Below are 22,386 nucleotides of genomic sequence, written 5' to 3'. Positions count from 1 at the left end.
CTCTTATTGTGTGATATCCTAATCTCAATAGGCAGAGAGTTCCATGTGGTGAAAATGGAACGCAGTAACGTTAGAGTGGAGCGGAAACAGGGACCAGTGTGAGTAGGTAGAAGGGAAAAGTGGGGACGACGTGCACTCTTCCATGCAATCACACTGTATGTTGAATTTGAACTCGGATGGGGAGCCAATTTAATTATGGTAAAATAGGAGTAGGAGGTCAGTTTTGTGCCATTTTGTCGCACTCGCTGACTGTATTGTGATCTGGTTACGTTGGTGGACAGCCAGACATAACTCGTAACATGTTGTCCTTCTCGTGTGTTGAATTATTGAGGATTTGGGGTAATGGCGGATAAAATGATAGAACAGTTTGAGGCGATGGATGTACCGCCACCACACAAGACTTTCCCATTCAGCAGCTACGAACTACAACTCTATCTCCCTCTCTCTCTTTCTCTCTCCCTCTGTCTCTCTTTCTCTTTCTCTCTATCTCTCTCTCTCTCTCTCTCTCTCTCTCTTTCTTTCTCTTTCTCCCATCTGTCTGCCTCTGTCTCTATGGATTTCTCAACCTCTCGATCTCTCTCTCACCCTCTCGATCTCTCTCAACCACTCGATCTCTCTCAACCTCTCGATCTCTCTCTCACCCTCTCGATCTCTCTCAACCTCTCGATCTCTCTCTTCTCTCATCCAATGTATTTGGCACCAGTGAAGCTGTTGAGTCAGTGCGAACGCTGTCTTTGCACGTTCGCGCCGGACCTTAAAAGTCCAACGTGAACGTGCATAGACAATCCATGTACATGAGTGTACTGTACATGCAAATACAATCAGACCAGAAGGTGTGTAATGGTCTTTTAAAAACTGAACCACTACTAATCAGCGGGAAAGTCTGTGAGGATTTCCAAGATGGTTGCAATGCTCGGCCATAAGTGATCCAACATCTACGCCAAGCACGTTTAGCACCGCCTTTCCTGCTGCTACCCTGCACATTGCCAAGGAAACGGTCTCCGGAGGAGACTCTGCGCTATTTGTACGGTCCATGTTCTCTGCGACTGCGTTCACTACCATTCACTGTCTACCTGCAGGCCAGGTCATGATCAGGTAGACCTACATTCAGTACGAGTAGGTCTGCTCATCATTTCGACCCTCTGTTCTCGCCTCGGCACCAAGTCACATCGCAACACTCAAAGAAAACGCGCTCAAGTTTTCAAGCCGGAAAACTACCAGTAATTTGATAATCGCGCATAGAAAACAGAGGGGAATTGCACGATTATTAGCAAATACTCAAAGCATGCCACTGCCATATCCACAAATAGAAACGGTTACGCAGTTACGTGCATGAGTCAACTGTGTGTGGTGATCGCATAAAGGAATCTAAAAGAGGTGAATGAAAATACAAAGTCATATTCTGCGCCTCGTATGTCGTTCTTTGTTCAGCTAGAATAATGCTGACCGCCAGAAACGAGGACGCAGGCTCTTTCGCAAGTGATCTGACGAGGCACCTTTGCGGCAGAGAGAGAGTGTAGGAACGTGCCTCGTGTGATATGATGTGTGCCAGGTTCCAGGCATTGTTTGAGAGGACCCTGCAGGATTCCACCATCGCCGTGCACCGCTGGGGGTCCTCTTTCAGATAGTCTGCCGCGGCTCCAATCGAGCGAAGGGCAATGATGAGGCATTTCTCTGCTCTTCTTCCTCTGCGAACTAACGGTGCTGTTTTAAATGAAATCCAGTCGCGTCACTCAAGTACGCGCCGGACGTTGCGCAGCCCTAGACTTGCGAACTCTGGCCTGCGAAATGATGCAAGGCGCGAACTTGACTGTCCCTCCAGGAAATCGCGATTCCACGGATGCAACAAATTTCGCGATTTTGGCCAAAACCCGCGAATTTCTGAAAAGTCCGCGATTTCCCGCGTGTTTTGTTGTTTTCTGCACTTCTTTTTACAGTTTTCTGCACTTTTCACGTAGTATACAGTGCTTTCCATGATCCTGTACGTAGGTTATTTCCACAGTACGCAAATAGCGACTCTAATGATGCAACAAATTTCGTGATTTGGCCCAAATCCGCAATTTCCTGCCAATAATTCTGCAAGTTCCTGGCAAGTTCCGCATCTTTCCGCACTTTTCGCCGCATTTTTTGTTGTTTTCTGCCGCAATTTCTTGCGCAAGTTTTCGAGGACTTTTTCCGCAAATTCCTGCAGGGACAGACTTGAGTGATGCGACTGGATTTCATTGAGCGGCACTGTAGATCTACATGAAGTAACATAGTTTCTACACTGTTCCAGTAGACCTACATCGTAAATCTAATCATTATACTATTAGACATGTTGGATCGTGCACTGATTCCTAGTGCCTCGCGTTACTACCCGTAATCTTGTCTGCAGCGCTTCCTCTATTCCCTGCTTCGCACACATCCTGAAGTGAGAATTCATGATGAAGCCGCGTCATCCAATCGTGGCGATTGGATGACGCGGCTTCATCATGAATTCTCAGTGAGTAGATCTACGAGTCTGGTGTATTACACTCCCGGTCCCGGACACGCGCGCATACACGTACACACACGCAACGACAATGCGGCCGGTTATTTCCTATCATCACCCATGACCGATGGCGGCTCGACTCCGCGATTGCAGCGCTACCAAGTATGCTGGCGGGAGCCTCGTTTTTCAGCAAGGCCGCCAGTGTTTGGACCGGCGTATGATCTGAGCCAAGACTCGAGCGGAAAGACATCCTTCACACGCGTTCGCAGAATCTCGTCATCAGTCCAGGATTTATCTACAGTAGGCCGGAGGGAAGCGCAGACCAGCTGCTGTGCCAGGCATGCGTGCCGTGGCCCGTGGAGTAAGGACTTCATTGCTCTGGCATTTGAAGAATCAAAAACGACAAATGGCTAAGTGCTTGAGTCTCAAGAGAGAGAGAGTGAGAGAGCCATATCCGCAGTCATCCATCATGCGATCCTGACTAGTAAATGGAGCTGAAGATCGAAGAGGTGATACGCTCATTTGCCGATAGTGCCAATACACACGTGCACGCGGTGTATGCTAACCGTCGTCGAGGACAAAGGTCCGTGATCTCTGAACCCGTGAGCGCGTAGATCCGCACTATCGTGCAGAAGTCGACTCCTAATCCTAGAATCTTGTGCCAGTTGGGGCATGTCGACAGTTGGTTGCATTCTGGCACGAAAATGACGTGCATGTGCGTGCACGTGCCACTTCGTCTTAGCGCTTAGTTGCTTCGGCAGACGCTAATCCGCGGTGATCGTCGAATTCTTGAGTCTTACTACACAATCAGGTGTCTTCCATTCGCTGTTGGTGTCGCTTGGGGTGTGAGCTCGCTGTCGAAGATGTGAAGCCTTTATCCCCGTCGTTCTGTGGATTTTCTCCAGTATTTCACAAGAACCGGCAACAGGCCATTTTGACTGTTGTTTCCTCGTCTTTCTTAGCTATTCTCTGGATGTATCATGCAATCTCCACGTATTGCTGTCTGAGATTGCTGCTTGGATTTGGAAGCTGAACTGTCGCTGCATTGCGTCGTAGTTCAGAAACGCTGTTCGCTCTGAATTCCAGTCGTTGGTATAGTAGGAGATCCGTTTGGGCGGAAGTTGGACGTCGCAACTAAAACATGGAAAACTCCGTGAGAAAGTCACCGGCATGCTGCATATCGTGGATTCTATTGTTGGCGGCGATGTGTATATGCAACTGCGCCGTTCAAGTTTCAGGCAGATCGTAAGTACCCTAACCCTCTTTGGAGAGTTTCCTTCTTCCAATTTTCGGCGTATATGGCGGCGTTCTCCATGAATTCACTGAAGCCAGCTCGGAGCGTTGGGGCAGGGGATTCGTGGTAGAAATTAATTGCGCGCCTTCTTTCCGATTTGTCGCCTGCTGGGCTGGCATGGGTGACTTGTAAAAGTGCGTGTCCGGCCGCTGCCCGGCACGATGTTTCACACAGGCTGCTCCTAAAGTCACACAGTGATCCTCGCCATGCAGTCTTGGTGTGAAGCCTGGATTACACGCGCAGCAGACTGCTAAGCAATGATAAGAATCGCCTGGCCAAGTCTCCAGCCTTGCTCAGCAGCACACACCCCAGGATAATAAGCCGAGAGGAATACTTTAAAACTAACACGTGTTCTGTAAAAGCAGCTTGGACTTGCACCCCCCCCCCCCCCCCCCCCTCCCGCCCATTTCACCCGGGGAAGGAGTATGCCATATGCACTACATATAACACAAAGTGGATCCACTCAATCCTTCGTACAAATTAATGGGGGCGAGTTTTGGGCTTAGCCAAAACTATCAGTATTCTAGTGATGGATGCTGGTCCCAAAACCAAGGTGGCGTACTTCACAAGTCCAGAAATGCCTGTCTCCAAAACTTAACCTGTGTACGGTCATACCCATAAGTGTTCAGACCTGTGCGCTACGTATACATGTAGGCTTGATAGGGTAGTATGGGGCATGCCTCCTACTGCTGGCTGTTGTAATGTGCCAGGTAATCAATCCCTTGACTCACAATACACTGGCTGTATGCAAGAAAGCAAAACAAAAAAGGAACTAATCGCATCCATGTGGCATGCCTGGGCGTGTACATGGCGCAGACCAATCCTATAGGCTATACTGATGCTGGAAAGAAGTTCTCCCTAGTCAGCAGGGGGAGTTACTACTGAAGGAAAACACTGTTGATGAATGATGACCTTCAATCAGCCAAAGTAACTCCATGTATCAGTATTGATACTATTGTAGAACCCCTATGGTTTGATGATGGCACAAGCCCAGAGAGATGTGCACGCCCATCATCTGGAGTGCCTCTCAAGGAAGATGGTGTGCTTGATAGGAAAGCAGCTTGCTATCAGATTCAGAGATACCTTGTCTGTAGAGTACAGTCTACTCTCCCATGACTCGTGAGTCACACATTTAAGTCCGACACTCCCAATTATAATAAGTCACCCAGTTTTTGCAATCCAGACGGAATGCACTTTTGTATGACTGTACACTAGTCTGTACATGTACAGTGGCAAATAATTCATTAATTTAAATGGCAGCCAATACATTGTGCACTGAACCGTGGGACTGGCACTCATAGTCCTGGCCCTGATACTAGTAACCCTGGCCCTGTAGCTGTGGGACTGGCACTCCCATAACCTGGCTGGCCCTGGCCCTGGCCCTGGCCCTGGCCCTGGCCCTGTATAATGTACATGTTCATGTACATGTAGCTGTGGGAAGCCAGGGGTGTGCTTTGTTGTGAAGCTACCCCCTGCGGAGACAGACACTGGTGCAACACACATGCTGGCTCCAGTCATCCCCCCCCCCCTCCCCTTGCCATGTACTGCTGAGTATTTTCAGTACAGAAGCAGTAGCAGAAGCAGCAGCATAAATAATTACCAGCATTGGAATGACAACTGTTCATTCCCTTTAGGAGCTGGGGCAGGAGTGGGTAAAGCCTGTAGCCTGTACCAACTTTTCAGCCGGACTCCATCCACAGAAACTTTTGGAAAAAGCCCCCAGTGAATTCTATTCTTGTCCAGCACAACCTAAATATGCACATGATGAAGGTCTACTCTTTGACCCTGCACATTATCACATCCAGTCTCAAACAATCTCATATACGGACAAATCCTCTCCGATCCTGTCGACTGTGGAATTTGGAAAATACGGGGGGGGGGGGAGAGAGAGAGAGGAGGGCCCAGTGTGGTACATAGCTGTACCCAGCTGATGTGTGTGTGTGTTGTAGTTCAATGAGACCAGTGAGGACCACCTTGGCCTGGCATACATGTAGCATTACTGGATCAGTAACGCAGGGAACTTCCAGATACTGTGACTCCAGAGTCAAACACAGGTGGCTGGATTGTGTGAGTTCCCAGATGAAAGGGGAAAAGAGTTCCTGAGTACAAAGTACTTGCATGATCTTCAACTCCCCTGCTACCATTTCCCAACCCTGGCCTTGTTTAGAAATATTCCACCCCCTCACTGAAGGAGAACACACAAGAGTGTGTGATTGGAAGTGTCATGTTACAGGTCGTGCAAATCACAGGCTAGCGCCCGACTCTGTTGACAGAAAGAATGCTGCTATAGGAAGGCAGGTGGAGGGAGTGTTTGGAATGCGTGTGCTTGAAACACTCACTTGCACTCATCCCTTAGCGGGTTTGGGTTAGACCCTGGATTTATGCTGTGCACTGGATTTGGGTCATCATAGAGTGTTGAGGACACCTTCTGGGAACTTCCTAGTGTGTTGCTCTGGGGCTACCTCAACTCTGCTACCATTGCAAATCTTTCTCAGAAAGATTTATGTCAAAGTTCTTCACACACACTTCGATGAGTTATAGTATCATTCACCATAAGTCTTGACACATACACACACACACGCACATGTCTACATACACACTTACACACATACAAACACACGCACATACACTGGTACAGTACACACACACACACACACACACACACACACACACACACACACACACACACACACACACACACACACACACACACCTGGTCTGGACTACTCCATCTCTGAATCCCTCTCCCAGAAAACACACACTGACACACACATGCACGACCATTGCCTACTAATATGCGTACAGGGACAAGTGGCTATGTTTGCCCACATGCACTCAAGAGACACTCCAGAAACCCAGCAGGTATTCCCAATGCCAGTTGTCATAGCCTGGCTCCCCAGTCACTTAACCCAGTTGTTGGAATGCAGGACAGCACTACATCATGTACATGACTGTATTACTAGTAGTAGTAGTAGTAGTACTGTCTAATGCCATGTGAAGTGCCCCCAGTCCATCCCGGTACAATGAGTCATTCTGGCTTGTATGCATACCCCTACCTGGAGTGTGGATCTACCAGCATCCCAATAGATTCATACCAGCTGAGGGTACACTAAGTCTTGCAGTGCAGGCCATGCTGTCATGCATTGGCAGTCTCACAATGATTATGATCAATGGATTTTGACATGACTTTTAAAAAATAATAAAATATTTTTGTAAGTAGCATCATGCACTACACCCATGCTTATGTAAAGTCAGACCTCGCACATATCCAAATACACAAAAATATCCGGATAGGCGAGGGAACCGGATAATCGAACACACATACTGTATGTATGCATGACATATGCTGTAAATCGGTAACCAACGATTTTCTTCCGGATGTCGAGGGATCCGGATAAAAGAGGACCGGATAAGCGAGGTAGTCTGACTGTACTATGCTCTGTATGATATCTATACACCATCCAACACTGTAGTGTGACTCACAGCGGAACATAAAGTGAGATTTCCACACTCATTCCAGACCACCAACTGAACCAAGCAAACCTCGTCTGTCTGTTTACCTATCATGCCGTCTGCAGGTTTGGTGACTGGATGTGCAGTGCGAGCGGTCGCTGGATCACAAAGGGTAACTTCAAGGACTCGTCGTATGCGCCGTTCAGCTCACCGCAGGTGAAGACGGGCTCGTCGGCGTGTCGCAATCGCTACTTTCCAAACATGAAGTGCACGTTCCGTTTCCTGGCCCCCGCCAAGCATTTGATATACGTGGAGTTTGCCAGCGTGAGTCTGGACGGGCGCTGCAACGAGGACTACATCGACATTGATATGCGTCACGGCGTGAGACGCGTGTGCGGCAAGCCACGACTCACCTATGACATCACCGACGGTGGCGAGATGACGGTGACGTTCCGCAGCAACCGTCAGAACCAGTGTGCCGGCTTTACCGGCTACTTCACGGCATTTCTGGACGGTAAGCAGGCGCGTGCACGTAGCTCGTGTATACAGTAAACCGCGTGAACAAATGACCTCAGGTATGACAACAATTCGGGAATATCGACACAATTTTCAGACCTAGTAACCATTTGACTGCATGCTTTCAACCTCAGAATAACGACAACTCACGAATAATGACCCGATCGAGTATAACAACAAATTAAACTCGGATGGAGAGCCAAGGACTAAAATTAAAAAAGAGCATTTTTGACTCAACAGTATTCTGCTTATAACCGTTAGTGTTGGACAAAACGGATAACTTGTAAACTTTTGGTCCGCTTATTTACTTGAAGTAAGTATAACAACAACTCACGCATAACGACACAATCTTCAAATCTAGTGACCATTTGACTTCATTCTTTCAACTTCACGAACAACGACAAGTCCGTAGCAACACACTGTCTAATAGCAGACCATGCAATGGTGGTTTTCTTGTTTGCTCTCCTACACGTATAGATTCTGCTGGCCGTAAGCGACGGAGTTTATCGCAAGAGGTCCTGCTCAGCCGCTTGAAACTTCTCTACACCTCACAGGACCTCGTTCACAGGGCATTGCGGAGCACAGCAGCAACAACACACTACAATACCCGCTCCGTCCAGTCACGGCAGTACACCACAAGATACTCACTGCTGAGACTCAATGTAAGGTTACGTGGTGTGTGTGTGTGTGTGTGTGTGTGTGTGTGTGCGGGAAAAAAAAAATAAAAAATAAAATAAAAAGACCAAAAAGTAGGGATTCACTGGCCAGAAAAAGCCACTTCATAGCTGTGTGGTGTAGACCAGGCTGAATAGTGGCGGTCAATTCTTCAGCCTTGCAAGCTATTGAATGGTGCAATCCCAGCACAAGTTGCTATGGCTTCTGCTGTAGCATCGCTATCATCGCCTCTGGCGATGGGCGTCCAATGGTCCAATGGTGTGTGTGTGTGTGTGTGTGTGTGTGTGTGCGTGCATGCTGAGCAGGACAGTCGTGCTTTGGACCAAAACATTTGTGTACATTTACATGGCAGACAATTGCCTTGGTATACATTTTCTATAGGTGTCCTGCTTTGGAAAGGCGGCAAGGTTGGACAGTCTGTGCGTGTGTGTGTGTGTATGTGTGTGTGCATGTGTGTGTGCGTGTGTGCATACGTACAAAAATGTGACGGGATAAACAACCAATGAGGCACTGGTAGTCCACACAGACTTTGGTCTGCTACCTGCTGAATGTGGTAAAGACATTCCTCGTGACTAACGTTACTGACATGCTTGAGGGTTCATTTAGAACTACTTGTGGTATAGTTTATTTTTAGGAAGCAGTTTAGAGCAAACCCGCTTTTTCCCATCCACTCCGCAACCGTATCGAACTCGCTTTTATCTTACGTGCCGGCAACTTCGCCCTCATCAGGTGAAACGTAAGAATAGATAAGCACGAGTTTGACACCATTGCAGAATGAATGGGAACGAGCGGATTTGCTCTAAACTTCTTCCTTAGAGTGAAGCTGCAGGAAGCCTCGCCATTGCTACTACATTGTATTCTGCTTCAAATTTTTTTATGGCAGATTTCTTTTCTTTTCTCCCATGATGTTGCTGTGCAGTTGAAGATGATGTTGTTCCGCGAGCGCAAGCTACCCTACTTGATGAGCTGTCGGAGCCGGGTGATGAAAGACCTCTGGGGCCAGTCGCCGTGTGCCATCTGCAAGCGCAAGGAAATCTACAACTGCCGCTGCAGAGTGCCGAGTAGCTACAGTGGACGGCGACGCCGAAGAAGCAGCAGCAGCAGCAGTGCCCTGGCTGAGATGCATGCGATAGTGCGCACGCGTCGACAGAGCGAGGACTGCAGATGCCGGAGATGACGACGAGGGGAGAGCGAGCCGGGCACGGCCGTGTGTTATGCGACGACGGCTGCAGAGCAATGCAAGCCGTTGAAGCACTGCTAACACTGTCGCTAGCTCACCGGTTAGACGCTTGGTGGATGTGAAGGGAACACAGCGTATTGCTGCTGCTGTGAAAGCCAATCGTTCCAGGCCTCTCGGCATGTCACCACCACCACCACCACCAGAGCACCAATTGCTGAGCACACAAATGGCTGAGCCACTGCCCTGCACCAATGTACACTGTGATACCACACGAGCGTCCGCGCAGGAAAAGCTGGCAGCACCGTGAACTCGTCGAAGTCACCACCACTGCCAATACCACCAGCACCACCAGTAGCATCAACACCAGCACAGCGTAGAGAAGAAACCAGAGCGATGCAAATGGACACCACCAGCATCATCAGCACAACATAGAGAAACCAGTCTTACCAGAGCGAACCAAATGGACACCAGCACCAGCAGCATCACCAGCACCAGCAGCATGACCAGCACTGGCACAACATAGAGAAACCGGAGAGAACCAAATGGACGCCAGCACCACCAGCACTCTATCAGCACTGAGCAAGCGCTCCAAAGCGAGTCCTGCACACTCTTGCACTGGCAGAGACACTAGCAAGGGCACGGCAGCATCAGCCTGCAGTACAGTCAGCACACTCACACACTCGCAGGCACAATCCGCACAGCACGGCACAGCACGGAAGGAAGGCTGCACACATAGTCATTGCATCAATGCCCCAACTGGACCCGAGCACCAAGCAGAAGTGACCCACAAACGGTATATGGGCATCAGAATCAACAAATGGACCAGCCACACCGACATTGTAGAGTTAGTTGTACTAGTTGTTGACAGGCCTTCTATGGCCACGAGCATTATCTTGTGTGTGCGTGCGTGCACATGCACTCGTGTCCATCAACGCTGCTTTAGTTTCGTCATAGTAGTCGTGAAGTCAAGCCTTATTCCAATTTCATCACTAACATTGCGCGCATGTTATTTATTATACCCCCCCCCCCTTATCGCTGTTTGCCCCATCCCTTGATAGTTGACACCCGCACCCTGCTCTTGACTTTCTCTTACCACATGCATACTGCATATGTGTACAGTCAACAACACACTGCCAATGCCAGCACATTATCATCGTAGCAAAGAACACGTTGAGATAGGAACCACTGAAACTTATCTTGAGTTTTGTCGAGTATCGGGGAAAGAAACATCAATGATTAGGCACGGAGCAAGACGAATTCAAGTCTGTAGCTTGTTTGGCATCTGAAAGTTTTGCCAATACAATCAAGTGTCAAGAAGAAATGCTTCCCGCTTACCCAAGATGGGAAGTGAGCAAGTCCTAAGTGCATCAACTCATGTCCACACCCCTGGCCCAGTAAATCACGGGATGCTTGGCGATATCAAGTTTGCCCCCCCCCCCCCCCCCCCCCTGGTGGGCCCTCACTACAAGCAGGAGTAGAAATATGCCATTATTATTTTTCTACTCCCTGCCGAGTACCAGGCCCGGATCCAGCTCCTGAAAGGTGGTATGGCCAGGTCGGTCACAGGGCCGATCATTACCCCATGCCCAATTTCAGTCTAAATGGGAGGATGAACCGCTAGCTCTATGCTACATCGTATTTGCATGGTTGTTTCAGCTAGATATTCTGCTAGCAACAGCTACATGTACTCGTACCGTAGTAACGCACATATAGGCGCATGTGCCTGTATTCGGATATAAGCGCACTCTCACTTATAAGCGCATGCTCTTATAGGCGAAGCACTACCAAAATTCTCACTTTGACACAATCACGGATAAAAGTCTGCAAACAGCATACAGGAACCATGAAACTGACACTACAAGACCTTGTCAAGCACAACGACTCTGGCAAACAAACTCTGATCGTGCATGCGCGTTTAGGTGAAAATATTTCATTTCTGAAAATTGGATCCGTAGCAAAAGTCCTCGTAGCACAGTAGTCCTCACTGGACAGGAAGAACCATTTAAAGGGGAAGTATACCCTAAAATCAAATTTTCACCAGTTGTAGTCTTCTGGGTGCTGAGTCGAATGGTCTTGGTCCGAGGAAGCTGCGACGCTCCCTTCCTACTTGAATGCCAATCGAACTCGCGCACTTCCACCGAAACTGGGTGACTGCGCCCTACTAGATGGGGATTTGTATGCAAAATGTCACTAAAAGCGCCATTTCGTTCTTATAAAAGCACGGATGACCGCGATTGGCCCATATGTTGTAGTCTTTTGGACGCTGAGTCGACTGGTTTTGGTCCGAAAAGGCTGCGATGCAGCGTTCCTCCTTTATTCCCAATCGAACATGGTTGAACAAGCGGTCACGTGCTCCTGGGTGCCCAAATCACCTGGTCACCGCGCCAGCAGGCGACAACTTTCACACCAAGGTTCAACTCGAGTTCAACTCGAGTGACAGGACTGCACCCAAAAAAGGTCAAACAGGCTAGTAAGTTGTACCCTGCAGGCACGGTGACCAGCTGACTGGTGTACGCAGGAGCACGTGACCGCTTGTTCAACCATGTTCGATTGGGAATAAAGGAGGAACGCTGCATCGCAGCCTTTTCGAACCAAAACCAGTCGACTCAGCGTCCAAAAGACTACAACATATGGGCCAATCGCGGTCATCCGTGCTTTTATAAGAACGAAATGGCGCTTTTAGTGACATTTTGCATACAAATCCCCATCTAGTAGGGCGCAGTCACCCAGTTTCGGTGGAAGTGCGCGAGTTCGATTGGCATTCAAGTAGGAAGGGAGCGTCGCAGCTTCCTCGGACCAAGACCATTCGACTCAGCACCCAGAAGACTACAACTGGTGAAAATTTGATTTTAGGGTATACTTCCCCTTTAAGGAGGAAGAGACTCTTACCGCCAGTGTACTAATATAGCTACTTGCATTTACACATAACATTTTTAACGCTGGAATTGGCGCCGCTGGTACAGCCGTGGCCCTACCAGTGGCGTCACCCCTGGCCACTAGTAGCGCAAGAGCGCCTGGCCGGTCCCGCCAGAGCCTTGGCTTCACAGCCAGAGAAAGGGAAATCGCACGGCAGAGTGCAACTTAGCTTGTACTGTTGTAGGGCGTGAGGATCTTAGGCAGTGTACGTACTGAGGTCACACTTAGCACGATTGCTAAAACGTACGTCACTCATCAAGGGACCCTGATCACGTGCGCGGCTGTTCCCCTGTCCCCTGGCATTCGTAGAAAGGCTCTGTTGAAAACCTACTACCCCCTCCCCCTCCCCTCCCCCTTCCCTAAGAACAGATTGAATACAAGCAAACAGGGATGTTTGATCTTAAATGTATGTACACATCAGATGTTGATTACGACCGCAACCAGGCTACAGGTGCGGAAAGCAAGTAAAATATCAAGTTAAAAAAGTACAACAGCAATAGGTACAAACGGCAGTAGAAGTAAGGGAGAGAGGGAGAGAGAGAGAGAGAGAGAGAGAGAGGGAGAGAGAGAGAGAGAGAGAGAGAGAGAGAGAGAGAGACGCACGTGTGCATGCGTGCGTAAAGCAAAGCTATGTACAAAGCATGGTCATCCAGACTATGGACGGGTGGGTGTGCGTGCATGGGCTCGTGTATGCATCCCTGACCCCACAGTGTGTGTGCCAGTCTGTGACATGGTGTCTGGCGGTGATGTAATTGATGACATCATCAACAGAACACACTGATTACATTGATCTCTGCGGGAAGAGCTCCGGATACTGTGCGGACAATCTCACTGCTTCATCGTACGCGCCCAGATCTAATGACCAAAACACACACACACACACACACACACACACACACACACACACACACACACACACACACACACACTCACACAGCAGAAGAACATACTATCGATAGGGATCAGGCTTGTGCAAACACTACGCCATGCAACAGTCGGTTGGACTGCACCCACCAACCCTGACGTACAGGCATCCCAACATGATTTGACTGAGTTAAAATTAAGAAATACCGGTGAGGCTTGTGACAGTTTCGTTTTCAAGTTCTAATGGTTTGAGAGTTTCCCACTTGGATGTATAGATATCCATGCATCCAAGTACATGTACTGTAAAGCGACAAACTTTCGCGGCGCCCAAATTTGGCGTTTTCATAAATTTGGCTGGTTCACGATAAGAAACTTTTGCGATTCTATCTCTTCAGTCGGATCTTGTACTGTCCACAGTCAATGTACGGAGAGGTTTGCGGCGATTTGCATTCGCGAATGTGTGATGGTCGCGAAAATAGCGAAACTTAATCTCTAGCGAAAGTTTCTCACTTTACAGAATGGTTCAGCCTGTGTGATTACTGCTACGATGACGTCACCATGACGTCACTATCATACTGCTTGTGGGCGCATGCAAGCCTACGCATGCCAGTGCTGATTGCTGCGCGCAAGGACTTCTTGCTTTGCTCTCGATCTTTCACTTACAGTAAGTATCGTTTATAAAGTGACCGGATATAATGATATACCGGTTATAGTGATAGAACACGTCAAAATCAAAATCAAATCTGAAAAAATACAGCTAAAATATCACTATATACACTATTATCGGCTATACCGATATATCGCTTATTGTGATGGCCTTCAGGAAGCAAACCATATCAAATGTACAGGAAAATATCGCATATAATGATCAAGAGTGATCTTTCTGCATGCTCTTGTCCGTTTCTGGCTGTGTTGCCTCTCACGATGATGTTGCCAACTCACGTACACAGCCACTCATGTCTATTTCTGGCTCTACGCAACTCGTTGGACACCGAGTAGATCTACGTGAGCACGGATCCAGCTCAGGCTTTTTTTGGAGAACACGCTGAAGAAGCAGCCATGCCACATGATGTATCGAAGTTCTAGTACATGTACAGTCTGTACTCGTACTGCACTGCCATGCACTGCTCTGTGTCATGCACCGGTACACAGTCCGCGGAGCATGCATGCACTTTCAGCATGCTTTTTCCAGCGTGTACGCATCATTTCATGTGCAGTCATGTGCCATGTGTCGGTCAAACATGCAAATCGGCTATAGTGATGCACCGGATATAGTGATACATTTTCGAAAATCAAAGGGGCACGTTATATCCGATATTTACTGTATATTAAAACTTAAAAGTTATACCTACTGTAAATAAATATACAAAACTTCGGCATTTCAGCAGCGATTTATTTTCGGCACAGGGTTTACTAGTAGTGCATCACCAATACTGCACATGCTACAAGATTGAGTTGAATAGAATTTAATAAATGATCACTGGCTTCACTCAGCAGAGTCAGTCCAGCCAGCCCAGAACACTGTCAGCACCCGCAGCTCCAAGGCTCGTCGCTGCGGAGCGTCCGATGCTGCTGCTGTCTTCAGCGCCTCTCTCCAAATTCACGACTTTGGCGAGAGCCAGTGTTGTCAGTGTAGTGGCTACTCAAGTTTAGCTGCCGAAAGTCAACAGGCCGTGCAAGGGCTGCACTCCACAATGCCCCTGGGGGGGGGGGGGGATTCCGCCACTGATGAGAGCCAATGTTGCCAGTGTAATGGCAATTCAAAGTGCGGAGTCAAGAGTAGCTGCCGAGAAGCCAACAGGCCGTGCAAGGACTGCACCCCAGGGAAGAAGGAAAGATGCCAAACCCACCAACAGTCGACAAGACCACCACCGTAGCAGTGTAGCAAGAAGGACCCATGAGTGTGTGTGATCCCCGGTAGCCTAATCGGTAGGGCACTGTCCCGGAAAGACAGGGGTGCTGGGTTCGAATCCCGCTCGTGGATCCTTCTTTCGCAACATTGGCGCCCAACTTTGGTTCTAAATACCCACTCTCAGCTAACTGGTGTCTCTGTGTTATCAGTGTGTGAATCTAATCTACAACCATAAACCACCAGGGATTTAGATAACCAACATTTGGGTTTTAGACAACATTGGCTTTCAAACGATACGACACGTTACCGCCTCGCCACGTGCCTGGCCCCTGCGAGGCACGACGGTTGATGCAGCAGGTGCATGAGGAACTTCCTTCTTTGGAACTGCTTCTGGCCAGAGCTGTTTGGGATATTTCGTCTCCTGGCTTATTTCGCTGTTGCGCTGTTGAGACCTCCTTTCACGGAATACACTCAATGACAGGTGAGTCGCAATCGCAACAGCTGGCATGGGACACACTGGAGAGCTGTTTCGGATGTTTCGTCTCCTGGCTTATTTCGCTGTTGCGCTGTTGAGACCTCCTTTCACGGAATATACTCAATGACAGGTGAGTCGCAATCGCAACAGCTGGCATGGGACACACTGGAGAGCTGTTTCGGATATTGCGTCTCCTGGCTTATTTCGCTGTTGCGCTGTTGAGACCTCCTTTCACAGAATATACTCAATAACAGGTGAGTCGCAATCGCAACAGGTGGCATGGGACACACTGGAGAGCTGTTTGGGATATTTCGTCTCCTGGCTTATTTCGCTGTTGCACTGTTGAGACCTCCTTTCACGGAATATACTCAATGACAGGTGAGTCGCAATCGCAACAGCTGGCATGGGACACACTGGAGAGCTGTTTCGGATATTGCGTCTCCTGGCTTATTTCGCTGTTGCACTGTTGAGACCTCCTTTCACGGAATATACTCAATGACAGGTGAGTCGCAATCGCAACAGCTGGCATGGGACACACTGGAGAGCTGTTTCGGATATTGCGTCTCCTGGCTTATTTCGCTGTTGCGCTGTTGAGACCTCCTTTCACAGAATATACTCAATAACAGGTGAGTCGCAATCGCAACAGGTGGCATGGGACACACTGGAGAGCTGTTTGGGATATTTCGTCTCCTGGCTTATTTCGCTGTTGCACTGTTGAGACCTCCTTTCACGGAATATACTCAATGACAGGTGAGTCGCAATCGCAACAGCTGGTATGGGACACACTGGAGAGCTGTTTTGGATATTTTGTCTCCTGGCTTATTTCGCTGTTGCGCTGTAGAGACCTCCTTTCAGGGAATATACTCAATGACAGGTGAGTCGCAATCGCGACAGCTGGCATGGGACACACTGAAGAGCTGTTTCGGATGTTTCGTCTCCTGGCTTATTTCGCTGTTGAGACCTCCTTTCACGGAATACTCAATGACAGGTGAGTTGCAATCGCGACAGCTGGCATGGGACACTCTGGACCAGCAACTCACAGCTGCTCGCCAAGAAGACAGGGCCAGCGCAGGTACAGGGCCTGAACTCACCGGGTCACGCCGCTTTCCCTCCTTTGCTAAGTTTAGCTATATCCCCGAACCTTGCTCGGTCTTCCAGCCTCACTCTCACTCTCTCTTGCGGAGTCCACTCTTGCCAGTTGTTTTCTCTCTCCCACTAAAGCAAGCAGTAATGGTAGCCAATCAACTCTTTATTCAGCAGCCGCACAAGGCATACTTGCCAACCCAGCCAAAGCCGTTCCCTTACACACACACCCAGTGTCCCTTAGTTTCCTCTTCTTTCCCTTATTTTATCCAGTTTCGCCAATTTCGGCCAGGTTTCTCTTTTTTCGTCCTCAGTCAATTATTCATGATGTCTTCCTTTTTTAGTTGTTTGAAAAGACAACTCCTAGCGACACCGTATGTTTTAGCATGATACACCGATTCACTTCGTCGACTCCTCCAACACCAACAGAGAAATGGTGTGTATGACTGGTCACAAGTCGCATCTCAAACACCACAAAAAGTTGTTTTTGAACACCCGTGGTTCCGTGCCATTTCCCTTAGTTCTTCAAAAAATCCCGGTGTGCCGGCCGGTACTTGCCCTAGTTTCCTGGAATAATACCGGCAAAATCGGTACGCAGTAAGTACTCAGATAGTGAGCCAAGGAAATATTAAATTGGAACAAGGAAAACGGTGGGGCACAAGTTATGCGTTAGAGTCCATCAATCCCCACCCCCCCCCCCCCCCCCCCCCCCCCCCCCCGTCGTGGAATGTCTCAGTACTCCTTGTCAGTCTGGTGCTACCTTGTGCACGTCTGACTGTTCAAAACCTGGTTTAGTTGGTGGACTCTAACGCATAACTTGTGCCCCGCCGTTTTCCTTGTTCCAATTTTAAATCGGTATGGTTGGCAAAAAATGACAAAAGTTTTCTCACACCAAGCATATCGCGATTGTCTGGTACACCGCTTACAACACGGCAAATTCAAAAATTTTGATCGACCTCTTCGCCATTTCGGGGAAAATCCTTTTTTGGTGTGCTCTTTGAGCAACTCAGCACATGATAATGACGTAGTGGGCTAAAGTTTGAATTGGCTCGAAAAATTTGAGCGTTCTGCAATGGAGGAGAGTGGAATGGCGTTGATGGGGCAAATCTGCCTGCATATCAGGCTTGGAGACGACTTTGCCGTGTTCCCGCGCCTGATTTGTGGCGGCAGATTGATGTAATCTGTATTGCTCTCGCCAAGAGCTTTCCAACGAGTCCTAAAATGTGAAAATCAAGCGAAGAGGACCAAAGTTATGACCTGGGGAAGTTGCAAATTGTATTGAAATTTCTTATTCTGTTGCAGGTGATGTCATTTTTTATCTCAACCCGATGTCAAAAATAAGGCGTAATTCACTGATTACACGTTCCCGATACTGTCTCAGTTGCACATCCTCGTTTATGTACTCTTGGTGACGCAGCACAGCAAGTGCGTGCATGTGTGAGTGTGAGTGGGTGTGTGCGTGTGTCTTACCGAAGTCATTGCCCAGCGAGGCATAAAACTGCATGTCTATGGAGTTCTTGTCGGCCACTGTGCCCAGCACCTCTACAAAGCCATCCACCAGCTCAAACTGACACAGACAATAACCATGAACAACAACAACAACAACAACAACAACAACAACAACAACAACAACAACAACAACATCAGCAGCAGCAGCAGCAGCAAAAACAGTGCATTAAATTTTAGATTTCCCTCTTTTTCTCATTCCTATCATACATGCACAGGACACAAACCAGCGGTGAAATTGCAAATTACTTCCAAGGGTTTTGCTAACTTTTCATGCATGCATGCAGGCACACATTCACACATGCGCGCACACACGCACGCACACGCACACACACACATACTCATATTGTACTTGCTCACTGCCAAAACTGGTCACGTGGGTCTCCCCGGGAGGGGGGAGAGAGACTCAAAAGGAATCTTGGAAAGATGACTCAATCGGCTATTGAACCGCCCTGCAGCCAACACACCCTAAAATCCCCAAACTCTGGGTGGACTTGGGAATGATCCCACTTATGGGCTCCCCACACCTCAGTAAGTGGGTGAGGACAAGGTGCAGAAAAAGGATTGATGGCATCAGGGTATCCATCCCGGGATTCAACTGCAGTTACCCCTGCCCCCGGGGAAGGTAATACTTGCTACTCGCTGTGGGTGGCTAAATCAGAGTGGATCTAATATCAGGCAATTACCCACACATGCGCGCACACACACACAAACACACACACATGCACGCGTGCACACACACACACACGCACACACACGCACACACACATAAATTGAAGCACAAGCCAACTACGATGCACCAACAAGCACACGCCCACCTCGTCACCCAGCGTAACACGGCACTGGACCTGCGTGCCTTCTCCAGTCTGTATGCGTGCCCATTGGCGACTAACTTGGTCCACCTGACAATTCAGTGTGCGAGAGGCCACAATATCAAGAACGCAAAGCAACACACACACTAAGCATAAAGTCAAACTTCTTCAGGACGAACACCAAGGGCCCGATGGTATATGTTAGCACGTTTCTGTGCCCACTGCGAGCACATATTCTCTGGCATGTGACTGTATGATGTACAGTGTAACGGAGTGTGTGAGACTTCTGCTTGTGCGCCCGTGTGTGTGTGTGTGTGCGTGTGTGTGAACGTACGTGTGTGTTCGCGCACGCGCGTGTGTGTGTGTGTGTATGCACGCGTATGTATGTGCGTGTGTGTGTGCGTGTGCGCGCGCGTATACGCATATGGTTGGTGTTTTTGTATACCGTAGTGTCTTGTATTAAAGCCGGTCCCGTTTAGAAGCCTGTTTTGAATACAAGCCTGATTTTCAAGATACACGGGTGGCGCATAGGCCTGCTTTTAGCATGGACATACATAGAGATACATGGTTTGAATAGAAGCCTGACTTGAATAGAAGCATAGCACTGACATCGGCTTCTACAGGAATAAGCACGGCTTTAAAGGGGAAGTCCGGTGAAAAATTTAAATTTCACAGTCCGTAGAGTTCGGGGCGCTGAGTCGAATGGTCTTTGTCCGAGGAGGCTGCGGCCTATGGTTCGTCAGATACGCCCAATCGAACATGTGCGAATTTGAGCGCGCCTCGCCCAAATCCAGGTGATGACGTCACAGCGTGCAGCCAGGTAGCCACGCCATCTAGATGTGTACAAAACGGCCATATTCGGAGCGCGTTCGATTGGGGAACCGTTTGTCGCAGCTTCTTCGGACCAAGACCATTCGATTCGGTGTTACAACCACTACGTACCCTGTGATTTTCAGCTCGGTAAACCTCGAGGTTATACCGTATTTTAGCCGTTTCCGAGTTGCACTTTTTCCGTAGGCATGCAATGCGCTGCGTGCATGCTAGCTGTAGTGTATCACATGTAGTCAACAAACTCATCACACACGGAACTACTCCCGCACTGCCGTGCTGGGGTAGCTACAACAAGACTCGAGTCACAAGACTCAGAAAACTAGTCAACACACGGACTTGTCATGTGCTACACTCGTATCAGTCGTATTGTACAGTAGTCAGAGAACGAGCGTTTCTCCTTGCCGGTGCCGGTGGTTGTGCTTTGAGAAAGAAAATTTTAGTTTTCCGCTCCCGCCTCATTATTTTATGCTACAGCGATGCGTGCACAACCGTGACAAGTGACAAAACAGCGAACAGCTCCCGGACCTTGAACTTTCAGATCCCGTAGCGTTCCAAGCGAAGAGTCGTGCCCGTGGTTCAAAGAGCCTGCACTGTTCTCCAATTGAGTAGTCCGAAATTATGCCAAGTTCGCACCAAAACATCACCATGTGGCAGGCTACTGGAGTCTAAGCGAATCAGTATGGAATAACATTTAGAGCACTCGCATCACTCTTCTCCATTTTGGCGACTCTGCTCTCCAGCGATCTGATAATTATATCAGCCTCGTCTGCAATAGCTGCTGCTTCTTCATCAGTCGGAAACTCAGTAGCGCTCACTCTTGACCGGCCCGCGCGGCCATTTCTTCAGCTGAATACCGAGGTTCTCAGCCCCAGACCGAACTCATGAAGTTCAGCCATGGCTGCATCCTCACTCTCACAAGGAGTTACGTCTTCGGAGTCGCTTGCACCACCTACTATGGGTCGCCAAATCATTTTGAAATAGCACTGACACTATTGCTTTCACGCACTCCTTTTGACCTAGCTGCACGCTATGACGTTGCGGAGGGTGTGGCGCGGCCGCATGACGTCATGGCGCAGCCCCCGAAACTCAGTTTTTCAAACGGGAATATCTCGAGAACGCTCTGGAGACACGTGGGACCAACACCATTCGACTCAGCGACCGAAACTCTACCAACCCTGAAATTTAATTTTTCACCAGACTTCCCCTTTAATACGCGACTTTACGGTATAATTGTGCGTAATTGTGTACGCATGTGGGTCGGTGCGCGTGCACACACGGTCAGTATGTGATGTGGTGGTGGTTGTGTGTGTGGGGGGGGGGGGGGGGGGGTCATGGTGTTTGCCGTTCTAAATACTTAGAGCCAAAATATCTGTGTTTGAGGTGCTCTTGTTCAAACTTTTTCAAGCAAACTGTTTTATCATGCATTCTTAGCACACGAAGCTAAGAAAAGCTAACAGGTACTGTTCCTACGCATTTCACAGAAAACCAACACTGTCCAAGACAGCACAAGCGAACAAATGTTCACACACACACACACACGCACGCACACACGTGTTCTCTCGTCAGACGTACCTCGACAACTTGCCCCGCCAGGCACACTGTACTGCCGATGAAATCTCCCAGCATGGACGATGTCACTCTGGGTCGAGGTGCAGCAAGAGACATGGTGTTCGTAGATCGGACACTGATTCAAATAACGGTAAGAAGGACGGTGAACTTCGTTTGCTGCTCTGAAGAAGCCACCGATCTGACTGCTAGCCAAAATAGCTTCAATGATTCGGAATGGAAGGCTGTTATGTTCATTCGATGGAAAATGAATCGTGAAATCGAAATGCATGCAAAATGTTCTTTCGTACGAGGAGATTTCCCGCCATTTGGATCTGTTTGGGCCGCAGCCGCGGCCCTCGTTCTGAGCGCCGGGCATCGACTCATCATGCATATCACCAAGTGTAGATGTTTATCTACTCTTGATATCACCAAGAGTAGATAAACTACTCTTGATATCACCAAGAGCAGGGAGTCGTAGGGAGTATTTTACGACTCCCTGACCAAGAGTAGATAAACAAACGACAAAACGTTTATCTACTCTTGATATCACCAAGAGTGGGTTATCAGGTTATGTACTCTTGATATCACTACCGAAAATCACGCATTTTTTTCAGAAGCATGACGTAGAAACAAAAATTAATGACTTGTGTGTGTACGTGTACGTGTGTGCGTCTACGTGTGTGTACGAGTCGAGTGTGTGTGTGTGTGGGGGGGGGGGGGGGGGGGGGGGGGATGACAATGAAGCTGCCTGGATTTGAGCTCTCCTATGTACTAATGTAGTATGGAGTGCATGTATGACCGGGACATAAGCATCAGCAATTTCACATGCAATACGGTGTAAGTTCAAAGGCAATGTCTGTACGCGTGGCGCATCACATCCAAAACCATCCAAGTCTCCGAGGAAAGCGGTT

At 48.7% G+C, this 22,386-nt stretch overlaps 2 protein-coding genes across 2 annotated transcripts; one reads left to right on the top strand and one right to left on the bottom strand.

The window, feature by feature from the left end:
- Nucleotides 1-3,081: 3,081 nt before the first annotated feature.
- LOC135824871 (uncharacterized) lies at nucleotides 3,082-10,846 on the top strand. The gene is made up of 4 exons (XM_065337597.1): nucleotides 3,082-3,715; nucleotides 7,343-7,731; nucleotides 8,211-8,395; nucleotides 9,328-10,846. Exons 1-4 carry the CDS (start codon nucleotides 3,612-3,614, stop codon nucleotides 9,583-9,585), a joined length of 936 nt encoding a protein of 311 aa, XP_065193669.1. The 5' UTR covers nucleotides 3,082-3,611; the 3' UTR covers nucleotides 9,586-10,846.
- A 2,033-nt stretch (nucleotides 10,847-12,879) lies between these two features.
- Nucleotides 12,880-21,743, bottom strand: LOC135824711 (replication protein A 14 kDa subunit-like). The gene is made up of 4 exons (XM_065337420.1): nucleotides 21,500-21,743; nucleotides 19,103-19,186; nucleotides 18,249-18,345; nucleotides 12,880-13,359 (listed from the first exon to the last, which is right to left on the bottom strand). The coding sequence occupies exons 1-4, from the start codon at nucleotides 21,590-21,592 to the stop codon at nucleotides 13,286-13,288; spliced, it is 348 nt and encodes a 115-aa protein (XP_065193492.1). The 5' UTR covers nucleotides 21,593-21,743; the 3' UTR covers nucleotides 12,880-13,285.
- Between the last annotated feature and the right edge of the window lie 643 nt (nucleotides 21,744-22,386).

The sequence above is a fragment of the Sycon ciliatum genome, chromosome 9 (genome assembly GCF_964019385.1).
Source record: "Sycon ciliatum chromosome 9, ocSycCili1.1, whole genome shotgun sequence".
Taxonomy (NCBI): Eukaryota; Metazoa; Porifera; class Calcarea; order Leucosolenida; family Sycettidae; genus Sycon; species Sycon ciliatum.
This window is presented reverse-complemented; position numbering and strand designations above follow the sequence as displayed.

Excerpts from the sequence above, each read along its gene's own strand:
- LOC135824871 (XM_065337597.1), top strand. The coding sequence starts at position 3,612 with ATGGAAAACTCCGTGAGAAAGTCACCGGCATGCTGCATATCGTGGATT. Across the intron at positions 3,716-7,342 it reads GTTCAAGTTTCAGGCAGATC|GTTTGGTGACTGGATGTGCA; the intron begins GTAAGTACCCTA and ends TGCCGTCTGCAG. Across the intron at positions 8,396-9,327 it reads ACTCACTGCTGAGACTCAAT|TTGAAGATGATGTTGTTCCG; the intron begins GTAAGGTTACGT and ends GTTGCTGTGCAG.
- LOC135824711 (XM_065337420.1), bottom strand. The coding sequence starts at position 21,592 with ATGTCTCTTGCTGCACCTCGACCCAGAGTGACATCGTCCATGCTGGGA. Across the intron at positions 18,346-19,102 it reads GTGTTACGCTGGGTGACGAG|TTTGAGCTGGTGGATGGCTT; the intron begins GTGGGCGTGTGC and ends TGTCTGTGTCAG. Across the intron at positions 13,360-18,248 it reads CTCGCTGGGCAATGACTTCG|ATCTGGGCGCGTACGATGAA; the intron begins GTAAGACACACG and ends TTTGGTCATTAG.